Source organism: Marmota marmota, unplaced genomic scaffold, assembly GCF_001458135.2.
Source record: "Marmota marmota marmota unplaced genomic scaffold, marMar, whole genome shotgun sequence".
Classification (NCBI taxonomy): domain Eukaryota; kingdom Metazoa; phylum Chordata; class Mammalia; order Rodentia; family Sciuridae; genus Marmota; species Marmota marmota.
The window spans coordinates 12,387,394-12,411,244 of record NW_026000185.1 but is presented as its reverse complement, the minus strand read 5'-3'; the positions used below and the strand labels follow the sequence as shown (position 1 = coordinate 12,411,244).

Sequence of the window (23,851 nt, the reverse complement as noted above, 5' to 3'; positions counted from 1 at the left end):
CACATGGGGGGGGGGTGGGAGAGACCTCCTTGGGAGGTGACATCTGAGCAGAGTGCCGATTAGTGTGCAGGAAGGGGGCAGCTCAAGATTCTGGGGAAGAACTTCCAGGTAGAGAAACAGCAAGGGTGCAACCTAACTGAGCTCCTCCCCCTCGGCACGGAGGTCACAGGTGTCGGAGCCAGGGTTGAACCCGGGAGTGTTGACCTCAGATCCTGGGCTGCCGCGTGCCCACCACCGACCCTGGATACACCAGCGTTGCTCAGTGGAAGGCGCTGGTGTATGAGCTCCCCTGGGCAGCAGGACGTTTGAGCCAGAGGGTGGGTGGAGGGGAATGTCCTTGTGATAACTCCACCTTGCTGAGCACCTACTGTGTGCCAACTGCTCTGTGAACTGCTTCATGCAAGAGCCTAGATGCTATGATCTGGTCTGAATCCCCACATCCCACAAACTGGGTGTGTGGCTTCTGACTTGGACTCCTGGTGCCTCCGTTTCCTCCTCCATGGAATGAAGAGGGCACTAACGTCTCCCTCAGCTCTCTTGTTTGTGAGGGTTCACTAGACTGGCTAGGAGAGAGTGCTCAAAGTGGCGCCTGGCTCATACTCCACGCTAGGATCACTACTGTTGGTTCTTTGTTAGTCTGTGATCCTCCCATGCACAAGCTGGGTGTTCCCATCTTGAAGAAGTTCACATTCGTTGCCTGTTTTGGAGCCAATGACAAGAACACATTTTCTGCAAAAGTGTTGGCCAGTGAGGCTGGCGAGTTTTGTTACACCAGTCGGGTTTGTACAGCTACGCTGGCTAGGATCAGAAGACACCTCCTTATGAGACAACACCGTGCTCAGAAGACAATACTTCCTTTTTGCCTACCAACAGCTGTCCCCACTAAGGTAACCGGGAGAGCCTGCGACAGGATGCTACTTTCTTCTAATCAGTGGGTCCTGAGTGGGGAAGGAGGAAACAGAAAGACCCTAGGCCTGCCTCATTTCTAAAAGCAATGAGAGTACTAGCTGAATTCAGAACATGCATCGACCTTGGCCGACACGGACAGGAACGCCATTCCTTCCATTCTAAATGCCCTGGGGAGCCGGAGGGGAAAGAGGAGACCAGGACGCACTGAGCATATGCTGGAAGCTGCCGTGCTTATAAATCTGGTCCTAGCTCACTTCTCAGATTGGCAGACAGGGCGGGCAGTGCCAGCACCATTTGCCAGGAGAACAGAGCCTTCTGTCTTTGGTGCTTTCCACCAAGTTCTCTAACACTGGGAGGCGGTGGGGTGTCCAAACTGACCAGGGGCAGCACATTCCAAGCGAAAGGAGCAGCTAGCGAATGCGCAAATGTTGGAAACGCAAATCGTGGTTGATGCAAGAAACCCTTATGAAAAATGAGGTTAATGTGGGGAACGCGGTTACAGTACCAGCTCATGATTCTCGCCTCCATAATTAAATTTGCCTCAATTCCACCTCATCAGATTTCTCGAGATTACTGGGGACGCATCAATAGCAAATTACTCGTGATGAATCATTTTACAAATTGGATGGCTCCTACCTTCGTGTTCCCTGTCGTGAGAACGTCGTTAACACATACGATTACCGACACCAGGGGTCTGCTCCCGGTGGGGGAAGACAACCCCTAGGTCTTCCTGGGCCCGGCGGGGAAGAGTTCTGCCTTCCTCAGAAATTCCAGCAGAAAACACTGGAAAGACCAGGGTCACAGTGCATGGCCCGGCTGTCCTGGGGTGGGAGGGTTCGGGGACATTTCTGGGCTGTCCCATCAGAATGCACACAGGAGGATGCTGATCACATCCTTCACCTCCACATCTGGCTCTGAGGACCCTGAGGGGTGCCAGGAGTGCAGCTAATCAACAGGGCGCTTAATTCTTGACTCTGCCACCGTAGCCCAGAGCAGAAACACACACCGTACAAATGAATGGGTGTGGCTGTGTTCTTTTTTTTTTTTTTTAGTTTGTTCCAATTAGTTATCCGTGGCGTTATTCTTATAAAAGTATACTTACAAAGTTTTGGCCTGGGGTCTTGTGCTTGCCCACCTCTGATGTATGGATTTCCTTATATATTCTGAACATGAGTACTTTTTAAAAGCAAATATCTTCCACCAGGGGGTGGTTTCTGTTTTTACTGAAGGTATTATATTTTTGATGAATAGAATTCCTATGTTAATTATTGTTTTCTAAACAGCAAATAAGACGGTGCTGAAACCTAATATCTCCCTGGGCTCATTTTCCATTTGTCATAAACACGCTCAGACCTCCTGAAGTCAACGGGGAGGGGACCTAATAAATAGGTACCAGGGAGGGAATTCCACGGTGCTCTAGGATAGACAAGTAGAAGCTACGGAAAGAGGAGAGGAGGGCTGTAAGTGGCTGTCCCGTGCCCCACGCCAGAGCATGCTCTCCGCCAAGGAGAGGGACCTGCGTGGGACTCTTTCCCCCATGGGGACACTGGAACACTCACCTGGTTTGATGGGCTGCCTGTTTGAGAAGGTCAGAGGCGCAACAAGGAATTTGGTCTCTGCAACCGGCACCCAGTGGTGGAGAATTTTCACTGTCCAGACCCCGGGCCTCAGGGGCAAGTTCAAAGGGGGCTTGTAGTGGGTGAACTCAGCGGTGGACTCGATCAGGATGTCGTAGGTGGCTGCGATGACATTGACAGGATCCACCCAGATGACGGTCACGGTCACGTTGGGTCCCTTCCCCCACTTCTGCATTCCCACTGGCTCGTCCATGGGCCCCAGGAGACTCCCAAAGTTGCGGAACAGCCGCTCCTTGGCGTCCCAGTCAGTGCCGACCTGGAACGGGAGAGAGAGTCCTGAGGCCGCTGGTGACCCAGGGGGCTGGGTCCCAGAAGGACCTAGCATCCTGCTTGGTAGGTTCCATGGACCCATTTCAGACGAGGAGACCGAGGCTCTGAGTAAGTCACCTACTCCAGCCTGCACAGCTGGTCAGCAGAAGACCTGGGATGTGAGCCCTGCCTGGGGATCCCAGGGCCTGCGGTCCTCTCATGAAACTTTGGGGCCCACTGTGCTCCGTACATGGAATGTGCTTTGAAACCAATCCCCCAAAACAGGCACTAAACACACGCATGAATGAATACCCACTTTCAGGCCATTCCCCAAACTCACATCAAGCCACTCCACGGGTGTGGCTGGTTTCTGCTGGGTGGTGAGTTTTCCAAACTGCAGGCAGCCAGTTCGTGTAGTGTGCCAGAGGGGAACCGGGGGCTTCGGAGCCCCCCTAGCCTGGCCTGCCCTCCGCCTCCACCTCCCTATAGCTGGGGTCAGTCACCTCCCAGCACAGCTGGCCCTTCACTTCCAATGTCGCCTCTCACCCTCCCTGACCCCCAGATCTAGAATGGCCCTCGGTCATTGTCACTGCCGCTGCTTATCTGCTGAGCATGACCTGCCAGCGGCTGGGTCATTCCCTCCCACCCCTTGTACCAGAGGCCGCCTGTGAACAGCCTTCCTTATTTGGCTCTCTGTACTTTCTTGGTGCCTATTATATCACTGGGCTCAGCACACAGCAAGCGCTTAAGCAATGTCTGTCTGATCGAGTGAATGACTTGACAAGAACACGGACAACTGCATTGATGGCCAGCCCTGAACTCCGCGGCTATTTCAGATCACTTTAAATGAGGGGTTTGCTGACTTGGAAAAAAAAAGTGTCAGTCTCCCTGGTGAGGATCCATCCGCCCACGGCACCGGGGCACGTTGGTGGCAGAGGACCAGCAAGCACCCCAGCGTCTGCGCGTGTCGCAGGTCGAGGGGGAGGTGTGCAGGGACGCCCCCTCCTGGAGAAGAGCTCGGGTGCCAACAGGGGCTGACCGAGGTCCTCCTTGGCCTTGCCTGGAGTCACTGTCCACTCTCCACCCAGGACACGGAGCTGGGCGGCCAGTACACACGGAGGGCTTAAGGCACCAGGGGACCGTCCGGGGCATCGATTCCTCCCGTGTTCCCGAATCCAGAAAGGGGAGGGCCTGGCGGTGTCCTCTAGCTCAGAGGTACGTGACGTGCCACGGTCAGAAGCGCAGGGTCCGCCAGTGTGGCACCGGGGGCTGCAGTCTTCTCCTGATGCTCTCAGGGACCCCGTCCCTTCACTCACTCACCCGCACACTCAAGCCAGGAGCCCCCACCCACTGGGTGGCTGGCGCGCACGCAGGGTCAGTGCAGCTTTCCACCGGCTTCCGTGGGCCAGAGGCGAACATGAGCTGGGGGGAGGGGCGGGGGGACGTCCCCTCCCAGACTTGAGAAAGCCCCACCCCTCGCTGGTCTGGCCAGGGCCTGCCCCGCCCCCTCTCCTCCCTGGCCCTCACCCCAGGCCCTGTGCAGGGCTCTCGGCCTCTTGGCCAGGGTCCTAGGGCTCTCCGAGGCACAGGCTTCCTATCCTGCCGGTTCCAGCTCCAGAATCCAGACGGCTCCCAAGAGAGCCCCGCAGAGTGCAGGAGACCCTCCCATCTGCCTGTCAATCACCAGTCTTCAGTCCATCTCCTCCCTATCAATTATCTATTTCTCATCTATACATCTCACGTGTATGTCTACCTTATCTATTATCCATCTGCCTATCCGCAATCAATCAATCAATCATACCACTGTCCATTATGGCTGGGCCTTGAACTCGAACGCATGCTGAATGGACAGGGCTGAGGACCGGGCTTCCCTGGGCACCCGGGCTCTCCACGCCCACCTTCCAACAGACTAAAGGATAAACTGTCACAGAACCACCTCGAGATCACACACGGGAAGGGATCTGTGATCCGACAGGGGTGGTGGGGACCCTGGAGAGCACTGTCCCCGGCTCACCACAGAAATGGAAATGAACCATCGTCTGAAATCTGGGTTCCAAAGCCAAGAGAAGGCAGGCAGGTGCTGGGGAGCAGCTGACTAAATCTCTGCGTCTTGCTTCTAGGTTGAGAAGGGGGCCGGGGTCAGTCTGAGATGGAGCCCACTCTGGCCCCATCCGCTGTGACCTCTGAGATCGAGTCAGCCTCAGTGTGGAAATCCACAGTCATTCCCTGCCGAAGGACCGACTGCCCCAATTTAAACACGGGTTCAAGTTCAGACCTAACATGCTGTTCCCCAGCTTCCAATGCCAATCCAAAGCTCCCCATCTGGACCTTTCCAGGGCCTACAAGACCCTGTTGCCTCTTGAGGCCTGGCTTCCGCCATTCTCCCCCTCACTGTGCTCTGGCCACACTGGCCTGGCTGCCCGTGGGGTATGCCACACTCCTTCTGAACCTCAGGGCCTTTGTACATGCTCTTTCCCCTCTTTCTTGTGCCAGGACCATTCCAGATCTGCCCATCTGAGAATCTCCTTTACAGATTTCAGCTCTACATTTTTCTCTTTTGAAGAGCCTTGTGGAATGAACCACCCTCTGGGAGGTGATCTCCATCAACCTCCCAAGTCCTCAGCAGTCCCACGAATGAAGTCTTATTTTATCTGTGACACTTGTCATTAGCTGAGCAGCTTCTGTCCTTTTATTCTCTCACTCGCTGGCTGTCTGCCCCACTAGACTGCATTTTATGACAATAGGGGCCTCATCTGTCTGGCTCACTGCTGTCCCTCGGGAGTCTAGCACGCTGCTGCTGGTGGCCTGAAGAAACATTAGGCATCTCTTCTCCAAGCCAACAGCATGGGATTCTCATGGACTGCAGAAATGTGACACTGGCCACCCGCAACAAGCCAGACCTGGACACCAGGAAAGGCCCCAGCGCTACTGCCAGGGAGCCTCTCGGCAGCCCTCCGAGTGGCTCTGAGTTCTGCCCTTCCTTCTCATGTGGTTTAATGTCTATGCTGTTAAAAATAAGCAAGACTAAGAGGGCCGGGCTGTAGCTCAGGGGTGGAGCACTCGCTGAGCATGTGCAAGGCCCCAGGTTTTATCCTGAGTACTGCAAAAAAATTTAAAAATACAACAAAACATAAATAACGCTAGAAAACTTTCAAAATTCAAGATTCAGACTTCATGGGTCCCATGCCGTTATTTCTGCCAGTGATCTTGGTGGTTCCTCTCCAACGCTACCAGACCTACCCAGGAACCCTTGCAGATCACGAGCCGTGGAGTGGCCAACATCGTTTGTCACTGCCGGAGGGACCTAGTCATCCAACCACAGGCTGATAAACAGGGAGAGTCCAGACGCCAGGCATCCATCTCTTTAATGGGACGTTAATGTCTTCAATGGGCCACGTGGGCCCCCAGCACAGGATCCAACTGGGACAGCGTTTAATTACCCCCTGACTCACCAGTAATTTATTATGTTCAAATCCAGCCAATCCATTTGGAGCCTTAGTTGAAAATGTGGGCCTAACAAGAAAGTCACCCGTGCCTGTTTGACATGGGGACACACTGAGAGGGGGACGGGACAGCAAGGCACGGCCACAGTGGGCTGGGGGAGGACCAGGAGGTGAGACCCCACCTCCATCACACCCCAGTCCTTCAGGCTCTTCGTATTCTAGAATCAGATTCTTCATCCTTAACCCCGTGGCCAGGGTCCTGCACCCGCCTGAGCTGCGTACTGACCTGGGAAGGGCAGACGTCGGATGCTGGGGTTCCCGGGGTCACACCACCCTCCCTTCCAGCATCGCTACTCACGGGGCTTTGGCCCATTCCTTCAGAAATCACAGTCAGCATCTGTAAGTGGCTGGCGCTCTCCTACAGATGATGTACGTGGGGACACGGCAGGGAACAGGAGGGTAGCGGATCGGCTCTCTTGTGGACAATCAATAAATGATCTGATAAATCAATAAGGAGCTTCACCTGGCAAATACCAAGAGAGGTACAGTCCCACAGGGAGGAGTCGGGTGGGTAATGTAGCCACTGCGGCATGAGGAGGTGGCCAGGGGAGGCCATTCTGAGGGGACACTGTTTGGATCTAGATTGGAATGACTGAGAAAGAAACGTGGCAACCCCTGGGACTGTGTTCAAGGCTGGGATGAGCCTGAGGCAAGTCTGAGGCCAGAACAAGTGTGGTGTGTTTGGCAAAGGCACAGAAGCGTGAGCAGGGAGGAGAGCAGCACTGGCCAGGGCTGGACAAGAAAACAGGCTGGGCCCCATGGGGCCTTCTGGGCCTGGAGGCAGGGCCGGGGGTGAGGGTGGTGCTGGTGAACCCGCTTCCCCAGCCGGAGAAGTAACTAAAGGCTGATGCTGTTGTGGGAGGGGAGACTGCATTTTATGGACCCATGATCCATGCATCAGTCCATCTGTCCATGCCTCGGCCATCCATCCATCCATCCACCATCCATCTACTCATCTATCCATCTATCCATTCATCCATCCATCTGCCCACCCACCCACCCATCTATCATCCATTCATCCTTCCACCCATCCATCTATACATCCATTAATTCACCATCCATCTACTCATCCATGCATCCATCTATCCATTCACCATCCACCATCCATTACTCATCCATCCATCCACCCACCCACCCATCCATCATCATCATCCTTCCACCCATCCACCCATCCATCCCCCATCTATCTATCCATCCATCCACCATCCATGTACTCACCCATCCACCCACCATCCGTCTACTCATCCATGCATCCATCTATTCATTCACCATCCACCATCCATTATTCATCCATTCATCCACCCACCAGCATCATTCATCCTTCCACCTATCCATCCATCCATCCCCCATCTATCCATCCATCCATCCACCATCCATGTACTCATCCATTCATCTATCCACCATCCATCTATTCATCCATCCATCCTTCTACCCATCCATCCATCCATCCCCCCATCCATGTACTCATCCATCCATCCATCCACCATCCATGTACTCATCCATCCATCCATCTACCCATCTATCCATCCATCCACCATCCATCCATCCATACACCCCATACACCTCATCTATCCATCCTCCCACCTGCCCATCCATCCACTCACCAACCCATCCATCCATTCATCCTTTCATCCATCCACCCATCCATCTATCCATCCATCCATCCACCCGTCCATCTATCCATCCATCCATCCATCCATCCATCCATCCATCCATCCATCCATCTACTTATCTATCCATCCATCCATCCACCCATCCATCCACTACTGTAGCCAAAGACTGATCTAGTGCTCACTTGCAGTCATTCCTGTGCTAGGACCTGGGGTGACATAAACACAATTAAACATAGTGTCTGTGACCAGAGACCTGGGATCAACTTCGAGCTCTTCCACTTCCTAGCTACGATCCAGAAAACCACTGGATCTCCATCTGCCTGAATTCCCCGTCTGTAAGATGGTGTTCATGGGACTGTGTCCTTAGGAAGCTGGTTTGTTACTGGCGTCCTATGAACACAGGTTTAGAAGGAGTCCCTGGCTAGGACGAAACAAAGTCCCTGGCTCTAGTGTTTGGGGGCTGCACAGTCTCACAGATGTGAGCTCATCTCTAGGGTCTGCAAATCCATTCCTCCTCCCTCTCCAGCTGCAAGCCTCCAAATGGGGCAGAGCTCCCGGCCAGCAGGGGCTGCCAAACCCCCAGGGTGACCGCGTCTGGCCTCTTACCTCAGAGAACTGAAGCCTCCCGAAGTCGCTGGGGGGGCTTGCGATCTTGAAGACTTTCTTTGGCATCACCCACGTCTCCAGGGTCTCGAGTTTGCTCACGGCCAGATTGGTAGCATGGTGCTTGACCAGAAAGCCCTGGAAGCGGTCAGCGAGGAAGTAGAGGTGGACAGATGCTGGGTGGCCCATCGGGTAGTACCTGAAAACACAGGCGATCGTGGGCCAGGGCCGGAGCCGTGTGGCATCCTCCCAACCCCCGCCACCCGAGCCTTCGAGCCTGTTCCTGAAATAGATGCCATTTACCCAGCACTTGCCGGGTTATGATCTCAGTGACTATGAATAACTTTTTTGCTGAGTTATAAATGTGAAACGTGCTGACTACAGGGAAGTCAGATCAAGAAAATAAAATTACTACTTTTGATGCCTCTTCCCATAAATAACGTCGATTCCGATATTTACTGAGTCCTTGGTGCTGGGGCTGGGAGTGGCAGTGGTGTGCAAACACGACTCCTCATGCATTTCCCTGCAGCCCACTCTTCTATGCATATATTTGCATAAATATTGCATCGTGGAGATTTAATGTACACACTGGCTGTATCCTGCTTTGGCTCCACAGGATTTCCTGAGCATATTTTTTTCTTTTCTTTTCTTTTCTTTTTTAAAGTCTCTGAAAACAAGAATGTGTACGTGTGTCATGTGACGCAAAGCTTTTCACTGGGTGGAGCACAGATTTTAGAGTCAGTCCCCATTGATGAGCCACAATTTTTTTTTTCTATTCCAAATAAAGCTGCATTCGTCATTCTTGAGCCAAAAAAAAAAAAAAATATCATGCTTTGGAACCTCTCTGTCTGTCTGTCTGTCTCTCTCTCTCTCTCCATCTCAAGGGTCTGAACTTTATCAGAAATACCAGTTTGTACCCTCATTGTTTCTTGCCCCCGATGCTGTGCTGCTTCTTTAAAAATCATTGCCACTCTGAGACTCATATGCATGCAAATGCATACACAAGCTTGCAGAAGTAGTTTGTTTAAAAACACACATCTTTGATCCGCTGAGGCCCGCTGGCTGGAGGGCTCAGGGAAGCTACTAAGCAGAGATGCCCAGAGGACGGGAGGGAGCAGGGAGCAGAGATGGGCCACGCTCGGGCGGCTCGGCTCCCAGTCCTTCCCTCCTACTTGGACAGAATAAAGCTACTGCTCCTGCAACGTTTAAATTGCACGGCACGAGGAGGATGCTGGTGGCTTCTTAATAACAGCAGTCCACAAATCACTGTCCCCGCTCGGATAAATGCAGGCTTCCCTCGGGTTCCGATCTGGAGTTTTAAGTCTTTATGTCCAATGATGGCGGCGGGGGAGGGGGGGGGAGCCGCCTTCCTGTGTGGATGCTGCTCCTGAAATCACTGCCTTGTTCCTGGGATGCCTCTGGGTTTGCACAAGCAACCTGCGTGCCCTTTGGACGCTGGGTGTCCGTGGCTCATGCCAGCTTCAGGTGCGGATACTGGGAGGCGAAGGCTGCAGCAAAGTCTAGGCAGGAGCTTCTAAGAGGATGGGAATAGTTTATATCTGCTCTGTCCAATATGGTAGCCGCTGGCCACGTGGGATGACTGAGCACTGGAAATAGGGCTAGTTGTCACTGAGGACATGCATTTTTAATTTTATATGATTTTTGGGGGGGGCAGAGTACCACGGATTGGACTCAGGGGCACTAAACCACTGAGCCCCACCCCCAGCCCTATTTTGCATTTTATTTAGAGACAGGGTCTCACTGAGTTGCTTGGTGCCTGGCTGTTGCTGAGGCTGGCTTTGAACTTGCCGTCCTCCTGCCTCAGCCTCCCGAGCTGCTGGGATGACAGGCGTGGCCACTCCACCTGCCTAATTTGATATGATTTCAGTGTAAACAGTCACTATGGCTCTGACTCCGTAATGGGCGGCACAGATGGAGTCCTGGAAGTCTGTGGTCACCTGCACCAGTGTCCCAAAGGCCCCTCAGCCTCTTGTGTCCGGGTGACTTTGCCGGCTTCCTTGCACCAGGGGGGCAGGCCACTTTCTCACCTCTTGAGTTTGCTTTGGCAGGTGGCGGGAGGAGTGTCAGGCCTGTCCCCAGCCAAGCCTCCTGAAGTCTCCTGTGCTTCCCTGCTCTCGAGTGACCACCGCGAGAGCGCGCCTGAGCTAGCCTGCTGGAGGGAACACAGTGGGAACACAGCCACTGCAGGTGTCCCAGCCGAGGCCGGCCTGGGTCAATCAGCCAGTGATTCCCAGCCGAGAGCCACAGAGCCGCCCTACTGACACGGAGCCGACTGAGGACGCAGGAGTGTGTCCAGCCCCGGTCAGGGAATCTGCCAGGTTGATCCACAGACCAGAGCTCCAGGAAATGCTCACCTCTGCAGGACCACTTGTTCACGTTGCTGCTGTTTAAGCCACGAGCGTGCACGGTCAGAGCTTGTTCCGGAAGGTGGGGGGCCGTGCAGGGAGGGAGAAAGGCAGGAGGGCTTTGCCTTGGGGGTCAGAAGAAGGAAGTGTTTGCAGAAGAGAGTGGTCGCCCGTGTTGAGCGCTGATCAAGGTCAAGAGAACCATCAAGGTCGGGTTCCCTACACACCTGCTCCCACTCCTCCCTCCCCTTCTTTCTACCATGGAACCCTCTTGTCTCCACCTGAATCCCCTGTCCACTCCACTCCCCTCTGGCACCACCAGAACCCTCGTCCAAGCCACCGTCCTTCCCCACGGGGAGTGATGCAGGGACTTCCTCAATGGATCTCGTTTTACTTTTGTGTGCTACAACCTATTATCATGGAAGTCACCTCCCTCACCCCCTGCTAGACGCCCCAAGTGGTGCGCTTAATGCTTGCGGTGGCAGCCAAACTTCTTACCTGGGCTATGAAGCCCTGCCTCTTTCTCTAGCCTTGGTTGGCTTCTCTCTGCCCCAAATCTACCACCTTCGAGCCACTGGCAGCTTATTTTGAATTTTTGAACATAAGTTCCTTCTGCCTCAGGGCCTTTGCACAGGATATTCTGTCTGCTGGGGAAGCTCTCCTGCTGTTTAGTGCGCGGCTGGCTCTGTCTTACGTGATGGAGAGATCGTCCTTGTCTGAGGAACCCTGAGTCACTAACTCTTCACTGTCTCGTGACTATTTTCATTCTCGGCAGAACAGCTATTTATTTCTATTTATGTGTGTTCTGCAGGATGGAACTCAGAGCTTTGCACATGCCAGGAAAGTGCTCTACCGCTGAGCTACCTCCCCCTCCTGGAGGGTTTATTCCAATTGATTTGCTCCTGTTTGCTGGTGCTGGGGATCTGTCTGTCTTCGACTGGAATGTGAAGGGTTTAGCTCAGGGGCCTCGTCTGTGGGAGCCAGTGCCTAACCCAGAGCCTGGCCCAAGGTGAGACCTAGAAAGGTTTCTCTAGAACCTTCTGAGGTACGTCTAGGGAACAGGTGACCCGAAAGAGAGCACAAAGCCCTGCGGGGCCTCTTCACCATATTTGGTACTTAGGTAATTAAAAAGGTGAGTTTTCTAAGAGAAGAGTCAAAATCAAGAGGCCCATAGGATACCACAGATGCATGCGTTTGGCCCAAGGTATTTTATTCCCCTTATTTAATTAGGAGAGTGACATAAAAATCTGGATTTCTGATTTCCCTTGAAAACTCAGGAGACTGCTTCACAGCTCCAACTCTGCATTGCAGCCGACTGTATGGAGCACAGGTGCGGGAGGTTGGTGGGTCAGCCTGCCCTGGGGCTGCCTGCCTGTCCCCCTGGAGGGCATGAGTGTGAGGATCTGTCATAAAATCCGACATGCTGATTCCTGGGGATGGATCATGAGTGTCTTCATTTTCTTCTTCTCTTAATGTTTGAATCTGCCAGTTCACACATTTCCGCAGGGTCTGCCGGGCCCATGCGTTACGTTATGATGAGAATAAAATCAACAGGCCTCACTCTGTGAAGGCCACGCCCGGACTGGACACACCCAAGGTGCACAGATGCCCGGATGCAGGAGGATGGGTTTTGCTCACTGTTTCCCAGGTAGTGATCCGTCCTCCTCTGCCCGCGGGTATGAGGGTCTTTTGTCCTGATTCATTCGCAGGCTCCTCTTCATAAACACAGGGCTTTGCCCACCGCGGGGCCCAATGGTTCCACCAAAATAAAAAAATGAGGTAGAAGCCGAAGGATTCCAGGCCCCAGGCAGCTCGGTGACTCCCTTCATCCCAGAGCACGCACCGGGTGGACATCTCAGCGACGCTCAATAAATCGGGGTGTCTTCTGCAATGTCCTATCGGGTGGCTTATCTTGTACATTCTAGGAAGCTCCCGACTAAAACTGCTCCTGGGTGACTCTTGACTCCCGGGGTACCGCACAGCACTGGGCACCGGGGATCCATTCTGTGGCTCAGAGATCTAGACTCTGCACCAGGCTTGCTGGAGGGGAAGTCACGGTCTCCGTGACCTTGAGCCAGGGCACGGTGGTCCTGCAGCCACACACAATGGGGACGTTGGAAGTGAAGTCCCCAAACTTGCTGCTCTGGAGAGGTGTGTGTGTGTGTGTGGGGGGTGGGGCTATCATCCAAAGCTCTTATAAAAGCTTCCCAGGGGAGGTGGCACCTGGGTGGCTCTGATGACTGGGCAAAGGTCGGCAATGCAGTGACGGTGGGGTCACTGAGACAGCCGTGAGTGGCTCACGTAGCCAGTGACCACACAGCAGGGTCAGCTGACCAATTTCCACCTCTTGATATAATGGCACCTAGAACAGCAGCCAGGAACAGGACTGAGCGTTTCCGATGTGAAACTGTCGGCCTAAGACAATATGCTATCGCTCATGAGGTTGGTTGTCAATCATTTTCTACTTTAAACGTCACAATACCATCTGGGGAATGATGATGAGGATTCTCATTGTACAGAAGAAGAAACTGAGGGTCAGAGAGGTTCATGACTTGCCCGAGGTCAACAGCTAGGAAAGAGAGTTGAGTTCACAGTGCAGGTCCTGGGCTCCTAACCCACGCTGGTCTCCCTTTAAACCAAACCCCACAGGGAGACAGAAAGGAGAGGGAAGGCTCAGAGAAATAAGGCGGGAATGGAAATGGTGGCAGGTTGGCAGAAGCAGACAGGAACCCTGTGTGTACTGTCAGGGTTTAGGGGACAGAATAGTCTCTTTCCTCCCTCCCCGAGAAAAGGGAAGGGCAGGGCAAAGAGGAAGGAGCCGAGACAAGGGATGGAGGCTCAGTATACATTTTTGTTGTTGCTACGCTGTTCAAAGGAGGCTGGAGGAGGAGGAGAACAAGGGCAGGAGAGCCACCGGAGACAGAGACAGAAATTCGAACATTTGAGGCTGAAACCATAGGATGTCTGAGGTTTGCTTCAAACTCCTCTGGGAGGAGGTGAGAAGGAGGCTCAGGTGCCTTCAGGCGGTGGAGCTGGTTGGTTACCCGCTGGGCTGACAGAGGGGAGCATGGGGTCCCACTCTCCTATTTTGTGCATGACCCACACTTTCCATCATGAAAAGTACAAAAGAAAATTTGTATTTTGTCACGGTGACCTTCCATTCAAGACGAACACAATGTGGACATAAAGCCTCCCTCTAAGATACACAGAGGAGAGGACCCAAGGCCACCAACAGTCAATTTAGACCAGCATCCTGACAAAGGGAAAGTTAAGCAGGGAGGGTGGCTCAGCTGGAAAGCCCCCCAGGCTGCCAGATTACTGGGGGACAAAGGAAAGTTGAAGTGCGGGGTGGGGGTGCAGCCCTGGAAGACGGGGTATCCCGATCTGCAGCTTGGGGCTTCCACTCCCACACCCCAGTACCCCCCCAACCTCTGGCACCCTGAGACCCAGCCACCCCAGCACCCCCAGCGCCCAGCACCGGCCACTCACCGGCAGCTGTTCTCGCCGTCCGTGTGCAGCGAGGCCTCGGCCCTGCGCAGCCCCAGGCGGGCGAAGGCGTGGTACAGCGACAGCGCCACGTCGCTCAGGCTGTGGACGCCGTCGGGCTCCTCGTACACGTTCTCCCAGTAGGCGCGCAGGCCCGGGGTGCCCGCCGGGTAGTTCCCGTACAGGTAGTAGTCCAGCTGCCCGATGATCTCCTGGTTCACCACCGCCTCGAACTTGCGCGCAAAGAAGGTGGGCCGCGCCGTCTGCTGCGCTCGGAGAGGAAGGGAGAAAACCGCATCAGCCCGCGACTGCGGGGACCTCAGGCTGCACCCCGCGGTCAGGAGCAGGGCTGGCCCAAGCCCCAGCTCTGACACGGCATGGCCTCTCTGGTCTCGGTTTCCTCATCTGGAACATGGGTCAGAATGGAGCGTGAGAGGGGCTGGGCAAAGCCGTCCAGGTAGAGAAGACGCAGACTAGATTGCTCTCTCTCGCGCACCCTGCACAAAAACCACCTCCAAACAGATCAAAGAGCTTCCTGCAAGGCCTGAGGAGCTGAAACCACCCGAGGAAAACAGGGGAACGCTTCAAGATATCGGCACAGCGACAATTTCCTGAACAGGACTCCAGCAGCTCAGGCAACAGGAGGGAAAACTGACAAATGGGATTACCTGGAATTATAAAGCTTGTGCCCTGCGAAGAAAACAGTCAACAGAGCGAAGACTCAGATACGGAAAGGGAGAGGAATCTGTGCCAGCCATTCATCTGACGGAGGATGAACGTCCAGGATATACGAATAACCCCCCAAAGATAACAAGGGAACAAAGCAGCCAGCCAATAACTGGGCAGCCCATCTGAAGGGACGCTTCTCGAAAGCGGAAATACAAATGGCCAATACATACATGAGAACACTCTCAACACCCGGAGCCAACAGGGAAATGCTAATTAAAACTTCACCAGAGATGCCATCTCACCCCAGGGCAAAGGGCTACTATCAAGACAAAACCCCAAACCAACACATAACAAAGGCCGGCCTAGGATGTGGGGGGAAAGTAAAACTTCCCTGCAAAAAAAGGAACACGTGCCCTGGGGGGTAAAACATCTATGAAAAATCAAAAAACAGATCCACAATTGGAGCTACTTCTGGGGACACTCCTGAAGGAAAGGAAGTTGGTTAGCAAGAGACACCTGTAGACTGCGTTTACTATGTCACTCTCACAACGGCCAAGGTATGACTCAGCCTAGATGCCCATCAACGGATGAATGGGTTAAAAAAAATGTATATAGACACCATAGAATTTTATTTGACCATTAATAATGTTAATGCAAATGTCATTTGCACAAAAATGGATGGAACCATCGGCCATCATGTTGAATAAAATCAGCCAGACAGGGAAAGTTTAAGTAGCGCGTGTTTTCTCTCATATGTGGAAACGAAAATGTATAACTAGAAAAGACAAGATCAACTACCAGGGATAAAGAAGGGGGGCTGGGGGGAGTGGGGGAGGGGAGGGCCAGGGGGTCATTAGGGACATGCATTATGGAACCGTCACATTGAAACCCATTCATCTGTCTAATTAATGACTGAGCAATCATCATAAAATAAAGTTTAAAAAAGAAGGAGGATGCGCACCCCGAATGAATGGGTTAATATGGGCAAAGCAATGACGGACACTTAGTATGTATCATTTCAGTGACTGTTAAATAAATTCAATCCTGGATGTTTCTGGCTGGGCTGGAGCTCAGAAATCATTTAGCTGAGGTCACAGACCAGTTGTCCAGGGCAAATACAGCCTGCAGATGTATTTCAGTTGCCCAACAGAACATTTTAAAATTGAATTAGCTGGCAGCATTTAAAAAGGCGAGATTCATGGAAACAGAAAACAGCATTAGACCCGCAGCCTCAGGCCCACATCCCACATGGGAGCAACCAGCTAGCGCGGAATGGACATGGGGCTCCTCAGCCTGCCACAGTCCCCACCACTCCCTAGTGCCTCCCTGGCACTTGGACTGCCTTGCAGACTCACAAGGCACGCTCCAGAGTCACGGATCAGGACCTTCAGGAGTGGGGCTGAGAGACTGCATTTTAATGTCTCCAAAAGAAAAGTTGAGGGTGAGGGCCACTGATGTAAACTGAGCCCTCGATGACACAGGCCCAGAGAGGGGCAGGGACTCTATCCAAGGACACACAGCCCATCAGTAGAAGATGCAGGGTCAAGGGTTAAAAAGAACACTGAGTACCTGCTGTCTACCAGCCTCGAGACCCGTCTAGGGCTGAGATTGGCAAACATTTTCAAGAAAGGGTCAGAGAGTAGATGCACACAGCTTTGAAAACGCTCACTCTGCCTTTGCAGCATCGAAACAGCCAGGGGCAAAACTGTCGATCATGGGCGTGGCTGTGAGCCAGGGAAACTTCTTCTTGGCCAGGGCTGAGCTCAGATGCCCCCTGGAGGGGGCGGGGTTGCTGCAGTTGGCTGACCCTTGGTCTAGGGCTGCAGAAGCAAATAAAAAATAGCCCTGTCCCTCGAGGACCTAACTTTGGGTCTAGCACGGCTGTGCATGAATAGCGACAATAATGATGACAGTGACCAGTAAGCACGTCCTACAGGCAGGCGCTGCATCGATGTCCCGGCCTCGAATCCCCCCAGTGACTCAGCCGGACAGGTGTTTCAGATGAGGACACTGGAGCACAGGGAGCCAACTCATAAGGCTTGTCCCCAGGTCCAGTGTCTCCAGAACCTCGTCACTCTACGATCGAGCTGATTGAGTCAGCTGGTGACCCCCCCCAACTCCCCCTGGCCCCGGCTTCCTCATCCTTAAAATGGGTACAGCCACATGGGTTTTCAGCCAGGCCGTCAGCTGCTCTGGCTACGTGACCGTCATGACCGCTTCCGCTTGCAACTGGGGGCCTGTCTCCCCGGGGGCCCGTCAGCCTTCATTTTCCGGAGGGAGAAGACCAGTCTTAGCGTCTGGACAGGCTTCTTTCTCCTCCTGCCATTCTCTGGCCACAGCCTGCTCTCGGGAAAGGGCACGTTTCTATATTTATCGTCCTCTTTGAACAAGAACTCCGAGCTCCTCACGGGCAGCCGTTCCTTGGCTCTACGGTGGATCTTTGTTTTACTGGGAAAGACAGAGCTGGGTGCTCGCTGAGCCAGCCAGGCTTCATCAGGGACCACAGTGGCCGCGGACGCAGGGGCTGGGGGAGCGGAGCCCGGAGCCACCTTCTCAGATGGTGATGGTTCTCTGCAGCTAGGGCAGCGGCAGTCCTTTCTGCACGGACAGAGTCAGGAAGGACATCATCTGGGTTCCTGCCTAATTAACCAGGGTTTGAGGATGTCCCTGGCACAGGCAGATCAACATGAGAGCACCCAGGTCACCAGGGACCTTTCCAGGGGTCCCCGCTGGACCTCGGGAGGTGTGGAGCACCCTGAGCCTCTGCATTCTGAGCTGCTGGTGATGGCAGTGCCCGGGGGCCGCGGCCCTGCTCTGAGGAGCCAGGCAGGCAGGGCGTGTCCTCCCCTGGACGCTTCAGCAGGGACACCTTGGCTGGGTTACAGCCTGGCTCTCTTCTATCAATTGTCCCCATGGTCCCTCCAAATTGGCAGTTTGGGAAGCCCCAAGCCATCACCACGGGGTGGCTCTAGGGACCTCCGTCTGGTTTGGTTGAACATTTCATGGTGCTCAGTTTGTGCAGGCTGCAGCTTGGGCCTGGCTGTGGTCTGAGGGAGGGGAGGAAGAAGCTGCAGAGCCCTGTCCCTTCCTGGCCACACTTCCCGGCCACACTTCCCGGCCACACTTCCCAGCCACACCAGGGATGGGAAGAGCTTCCCCTGGGCAGGAGTGGAGCTGAGGAGCCCTCCCCCAGGCTCATAGCAAGCAGAAGAGCAGTGACCTCCCTCCTGCCTCTGATGTCCCCAGAACTGTAAATTGCTAGGCTGCGCGGAGACAGCTGTGAAGGTAATGACATTTCTACCTCTCGTTACTCCTTCAAGTTCACGGAGCAGGGTGGTTTCCAAACCTGGCCACGCGTCAGATTTTTCCAAAGTGTGATACCATAGAGACACACGTTTGTGGACCTCGGTGGAGGGTGGCGGTTCTCAAGCAGGGGCGAGTTTGGCTCCAGGGGACATGTGGCAATGTTTGGAGGCATTTGGGGACTGTCACAGCTGGAAGGTACATCTAGTGTGTGGAGGAGGCCAAGGACGGCTGCTAAACACCCCCAGGGTACAACGCAGAAGGATCCAGGCACAGTGTCAAGCCTGCCTTAAAACTCTGCCCTCTGTAAGTTCAAGTTCATATTCAGAGATACGTTTTTAATAACCTTCCAGGGCATTGTGCCCGAAAGGTAGTGCAGAGAAGAGGACAAGAATGGCCCCTGGGGACAGATACTGTGGGCTGTCTGACCTTGGATAAGGGTTTTGATGTTTCTGTGCCTCAGTTTGTCTCAGAAGGAATCCTACATGTGTTTTGCAGGGTTTAATGAGTCGATTCATCAGAATGGTTAGACCAGCCCCCGTATGCAGTAAGTGCTCAGTTAGTGCTGGCTCTTTTCTTGAAGGGGTTGCTGTGACCAGCAGTCCCGGGGCAGGTCATGGAGGGGTGGGGCGGCCTCAGGGCTCCTTGGAGGCCTCAGAGGTCGCTGGTGGGCAGGGTCTGGGGTCTGGGCGGGGCTCACCTGGAAATGGTGGTGGTGGTGGGCGGGGTCTGGGGTCTGGGCAGGGCTCACCTGGAAGCGGTGGAAGTCCTGGGGCTTGAAGTCGTTGGGGGAGCAGCCGCACCAGTCCACAATGTGCTTGTACTGGCACTTGCAGCCCAGCTTGCGGTTCCAGTTGGTGACCCGCAGGTTGTTGTCCACCATGGTGTCGCAGTGGGGGCTGTTCTCCAGGACCGTGTGGAAGAAGGACTGTGGGGAGACAGGAGCCCAGCTCAGCCCTCCCCGGCCTCCCCCAGGTGGGCTCCGGAGGCCCTCCAGCGGCAAGGAGCGCTCCTGGAGAGTCTTGGGGACAACTGCCAGGCCTGTCAACTCGGTGGCTGGATTCTACCTAGAAGTGTCCCCCAGCCCCAGCGCTGCCTCTCCTCTGGGTCTCCACCTGATTTCAAGACATCCCATCGCCCCAGGCATGTGCAGCGAGCTCAGCCGACAGGAAGCCTCTCAGGTACGTCAATGCAGGGGAGGGGGCAGAGGCCAGTATGGGGACAATTTTCAGGGAACCTTGAGCCAAGAGGGCTTTTTAAAGGGCCAGATTTGGAAGCGACAGGCTTCAGGTCTGAGATAGCTTGGTACCAAGGACATGTGCACTGGCATTTCACCCCTGGGTGAAGGCGGTCCGACCCCGGGGTGCCATCCAGCCTAGGGTTGAAGGGCCCTGTCTTTGCCACTCAGCAGGACAACCTAAGGAAGGGCAGGATGCCTGATGTCCGTGGGGCTGAAGCAGGGGTCCTGTCTCTCTCTAGTCCTGGGTCTCCCGTCCGACTTCCTGCAATGACTCTAAGAGAGGCATCCTGGGAGTGAGAGCAGGAGAGAGGGGACATGGCGGTCAGAGCTGCTGAGACACCGAGAGAGAGAGAGAGAGAGAGGTAGGTAGGTGTGGGAGACAAAGGGACACTTCCCATTTCCACACTCTTTGTAACAATCCCAGCTACCAGAACGCATTCCCTGGCTCTCTGGTCCCTAAGGGAAGCCGTTGGGCAATATGTGTCTGCCTGTCACAAGTGTATGGGCACAGCCTGCAGATTTCTTCTCAGCCAGTCCCCAGGAGGCGTCTAGGAGAAGGGAGGGCACAGCTGAGACGCAGGAATGGAAGAGGAGGGGTGCCCTGCGTGGGGGCAGCGAGGGTGCCCCCCACTCCCCCCAGCAGCTGGTGGAGGCCACCTGAGCTCTCGGAGGATCTCTTCCAAGCCGGTAGGTGGCCGTCCTTTGATGCAGAAGGACACACCCCAGAACCTGGGTTTAAGCTTGGCTCCTCTACAAGCCCACGGAGACACCTATCCTCCATCAAGCTGAGGGCGGAGGACCCAACTGCCCGTTGCCCTGTGACCTTTTAAATCTCCCTGCAAGATAATGGATGAAGAGGTGGCCGGAGTGGAGAGAAAAGGTGCTTTTCACTGAAATAGGATTAAAAGCTGACGACTTAACACGTGTGCAGACGAGTCACGGCTGGCTCAGTGATGACAAGCTCATTGTCTCTGTGGAGTGACATGGGCAGTCAGCCCTCTCTGGAGCTGGACACTGGCCTGCCCCCACCAGAGAAAGACTGGACGGTTTAAAAGAAAGGTCAGAGGGTCCACAGCCACAGACCCAGCTCTGGAGTTTTCTGAATGAAAGTGACGTAGGGGTCACAGGGATGAATCTAGAAGCGCTGAGCCCAGATCTACAAGGCTGATGGCCTGAGAGTGACAATACTCCTGAACTGGATCCCACCCATGTCTGGAGGGTCTGGGCTGGGCAAGTTCACACTGCAGGCCTTCCTGCCCCCTGAAGTCTGAAAAGCGGTTTCAGGATCCTGGAGCTGTTCAAATACTCCTAATGGGAAAATGCTGAGCCCTGGGCAGGTGGCCACAGGGGCTAGTGTAGGCGTCCCTGGCTGGCCGTCCCTGGGATCTCTTGTATTTCTGAGATCTGACCAATGAAGCCGACACTATTTTCTATCAGGGAGTGACAGAGCTATATTCAAAGAAGATAAAGGAATTCTTGGGTGTCAAAAAGGTGGTTACTACAGCACTGGTGACTGCAGAGGTCACTCCGAAGTCAATGTGGGTATGTCCTGAAAGGTCAAGGCTACCCAGTTGTACAGGTTATGCACTGCACAACATGGGGGTACGGGGGATCAATCTGGTAGATATCAGGGGTTTGTAATTTTTTCACAACATTTTCTGTAAAACAGCAATAAACTGCCTTATTCTAACAAAATCAGTACATTGGGATGTTTTTATACTCAATAGGGGCCAAATGCCCAGCCAGCGCTCCATTTTCTACCTTTTGCAGAGGCACATGCAGGATGGTGGAGACCCCGAGCGTCCAGTCCCTATAGCCTTGGTGCAAACTGGATGTGCGACCAGAGGCTCTGCCACTGCAAGGGCCCCGGGGCAGGTGCGGCTCCCTGTCCTCGGCTCAGGTTTGGGGACCAGCACTGCAGCCAGTGGCTAGAGCCCCCCGTCCCTCCTCAACCCCGGGAAAGTTTTCCTGCGCTCACCTCCGCGGGAAGCAGCGTGTAGGCATAGAACTGTTTCATCTTGGTCACCAGATCGTCCGTGGAGAACGTCACGTACTCCACAAACTTCCGGTTCAGCAGGAACCAATCCGAGCCGCCGTCCACCGAGATGCCCTCCGGGATCCTGCGATCCCCCAGGCGCCACATGTGCGCGTCGCACTCCAGAAAGAGCCGGTCCAGGCCTTGTTTCCGGATGAACCTGGGTGAGACGAGGTGGCCCTGAGCCCAAAGGTGCCCTGGTCCACCCAGAGCCCAAATGCAAACAAACAAACAAAAACCCTCATAGCCACAGCAGGATTTTTCGGGCACATCCTGAGCTCCAGGCGCAGAACCAGGGTCAGTTTGCGTTTGCGTCTTGGCCTCGCAGGGAAGCGGGGCGCGCTGCCCGTGAGGCAGGTTCCTGGGTGGCCCCACTTCACGTCTGCGGCCACCGAGGCGCAGAGAGCTCAGGGTACCTGCCCGGCACCATCGAGGCCACGAAGGTCAGCTATGCCTGCTTCCTCCCCAGAGACCTTTCAAGGAACCTGCTTGGGCCAGGCTGTCGTGGTGGACGCAGCCTGTGCCCTCATCTCAGGACGGTGCTCTCGGATGCAAGTGCTCCACCCCCGAGCCACACCCCCAGACCGCGACCGCTTCTTGATTGACACGTTATACACCCCATTGCAAAATACCAAACGTAGGATGTTTCATTGTGAGCACATGAAACAAGAGATCATGGCAGGTCTAATACCTACTGTAATAATAATAATAATAATAATAATAATAATAATAATAATAATCATTATTATTATTATTATTATTTTGCAGTGCTGGGGATCAACCGGGGACCTTGTGCATGCCAGGCAAGCGCTCCACCTCTGAGGGACACCTGTAATTTTGCAGAAGAGCGAGCATAAGGGGTCTATGCCATCTCTGCCGTAATATGAAACACATGATTGCTGCCCGTGTCCAACTCAGCTACTGTAAGTACTGCTGCGTTTGACATCTACGTCCAGTTAGACTTCGGAGGAAGTAAAGGTATGGCTTTGTTCCCATCCAGGCCACAGACCCCTGAGTGCTCCCTGTGAACCCCCCGATCAGGAACTTCTACTCCAGGAGGTAAATGGAGGTCTGGTCATCTCCCTTAGGACCCCGTGAAGCAGGTCGGATAGAACTGGCTTTTCCCGATTTGTGGATGCAGAACCCAGAGCTCCTCGGGGGCAGAGCTGCTGGGACAGGAGTGTTCACTGTGAATGTTTATGGTACACCGACTGAGTGCCAGGCACGGTGCTGGGCCCTCGTGGGGGTACTAGAGAAGCAGGGAGGGTCCCTGTACCAGGGAACTAGTCGTTAGGTTGGGCTCTTATAGCCCAGAGGTCTCCAGGCCCAGGAACCCTGCTTCTCCAGCCCTTGGAGCCCCCTCCCTCACATCCGGGAACCTGGGCTGCTCTAGTGCATCTCAGCAACGCCCCTTCTGAGCACCCTCTCCCGTTCCCCTGCCCCAGCTCCCGGTGCACACCAGCCTCTGGCGCCAGCTTTTGTGCGGGCCTGAAAATCTCCCTCCCAGCTGGGTGACTTTGGAAGGTGAGGCATCCTCTCTGGGTCTCAGCTTTCCTCTTGGCATAATTGCAAAGTTGGGCTAGATCTGGATTTGAAGTTAGATGCCGGCAGCCATTGGCCAGCAAGGAGAAACGGAAACCGTGAAGAGGCTCAGATGACCCGAGCCACGGTTCCCACCACGGAGGGGTAAATAAAACCTCTCTAGGCTGAATTCTGACCATAGGACCCAGTCAGGAATACAGCTGGAAGTCACTGTTACACCCAGAAGTGGGTGTGGGGCAGGCGTCACCTTCCAGATGTGGACAGAGAAGCCCAGAGAAGGCTGAGGACTTTTTCCAAGGATGCACAGAGGACTCAGCCCCAGGGCAGAGCCATCTGGGAGGCCCAGGTATCCAACCTCCTGGTCTCATTCTTACCCAGTGCATCTTCCGCATGCAAAATGAAGCGCATTAGCAAAGCCGTGTCCTTGCTGGGGAGGGACTTGGTGAGGGTTTTTCATCACGGTCACAGTATCACTGCGTGGAGACACAACTGGACTTTCAAGCAAGCCCCGAGTTTAGGAGAGGGAGATCCTACCTTGGCTCTGGCTAGTGCTGATGTTGCAATAATGCCCAGTGGGTGCACGGAACTGTGTTGCAAACTTTAGATTTTAGATGACTTGTATGAAAACTTACATGGAAATCATACTGTGAGAAAGAGGGAAGGAGGAGGAGGAGGAGGGGGAGGGGGAGGGCTGTC

The 23,851-nt window shown here is 54.3% G+C and overlaps 1 protein-coding gene across 1 annotated transcript in view; it reads right to left on the bottom strand.

The window, feature by feature from the left end:
- Nucleotides 1–23,851, bottom strand: part of Xylt1 (xylosyltransferase 1) — a gene marked incomplete at its 5' end in the record, with an annotated part of 222,874 nt that overhangs the window by 7,234 nt on the left and 191,789 nt on the right. The window contains 5 exons of the mRNA XM_048790068.1: nt 2,469–2,802; nt 8,518–8,713; nt 14,370–14,632; nt 19,090–19,266; nt 21,557–21,773. Coding sequence (XP_048646025.1) covers nt 2,469–2,802; nt 8,518–8,713; nt 14,370–14,632; nt 19,090–19,266; nt 21,557–21,773 — 1,187 coding nt within the window. The remainder of the gene's footprint in view (nt 1–2,468; nt 2,803–8,517; nt 8,714–14,369; nt 14,633–19,089; nt 19,267–21,556; nt 21,774–23,851) is intronic.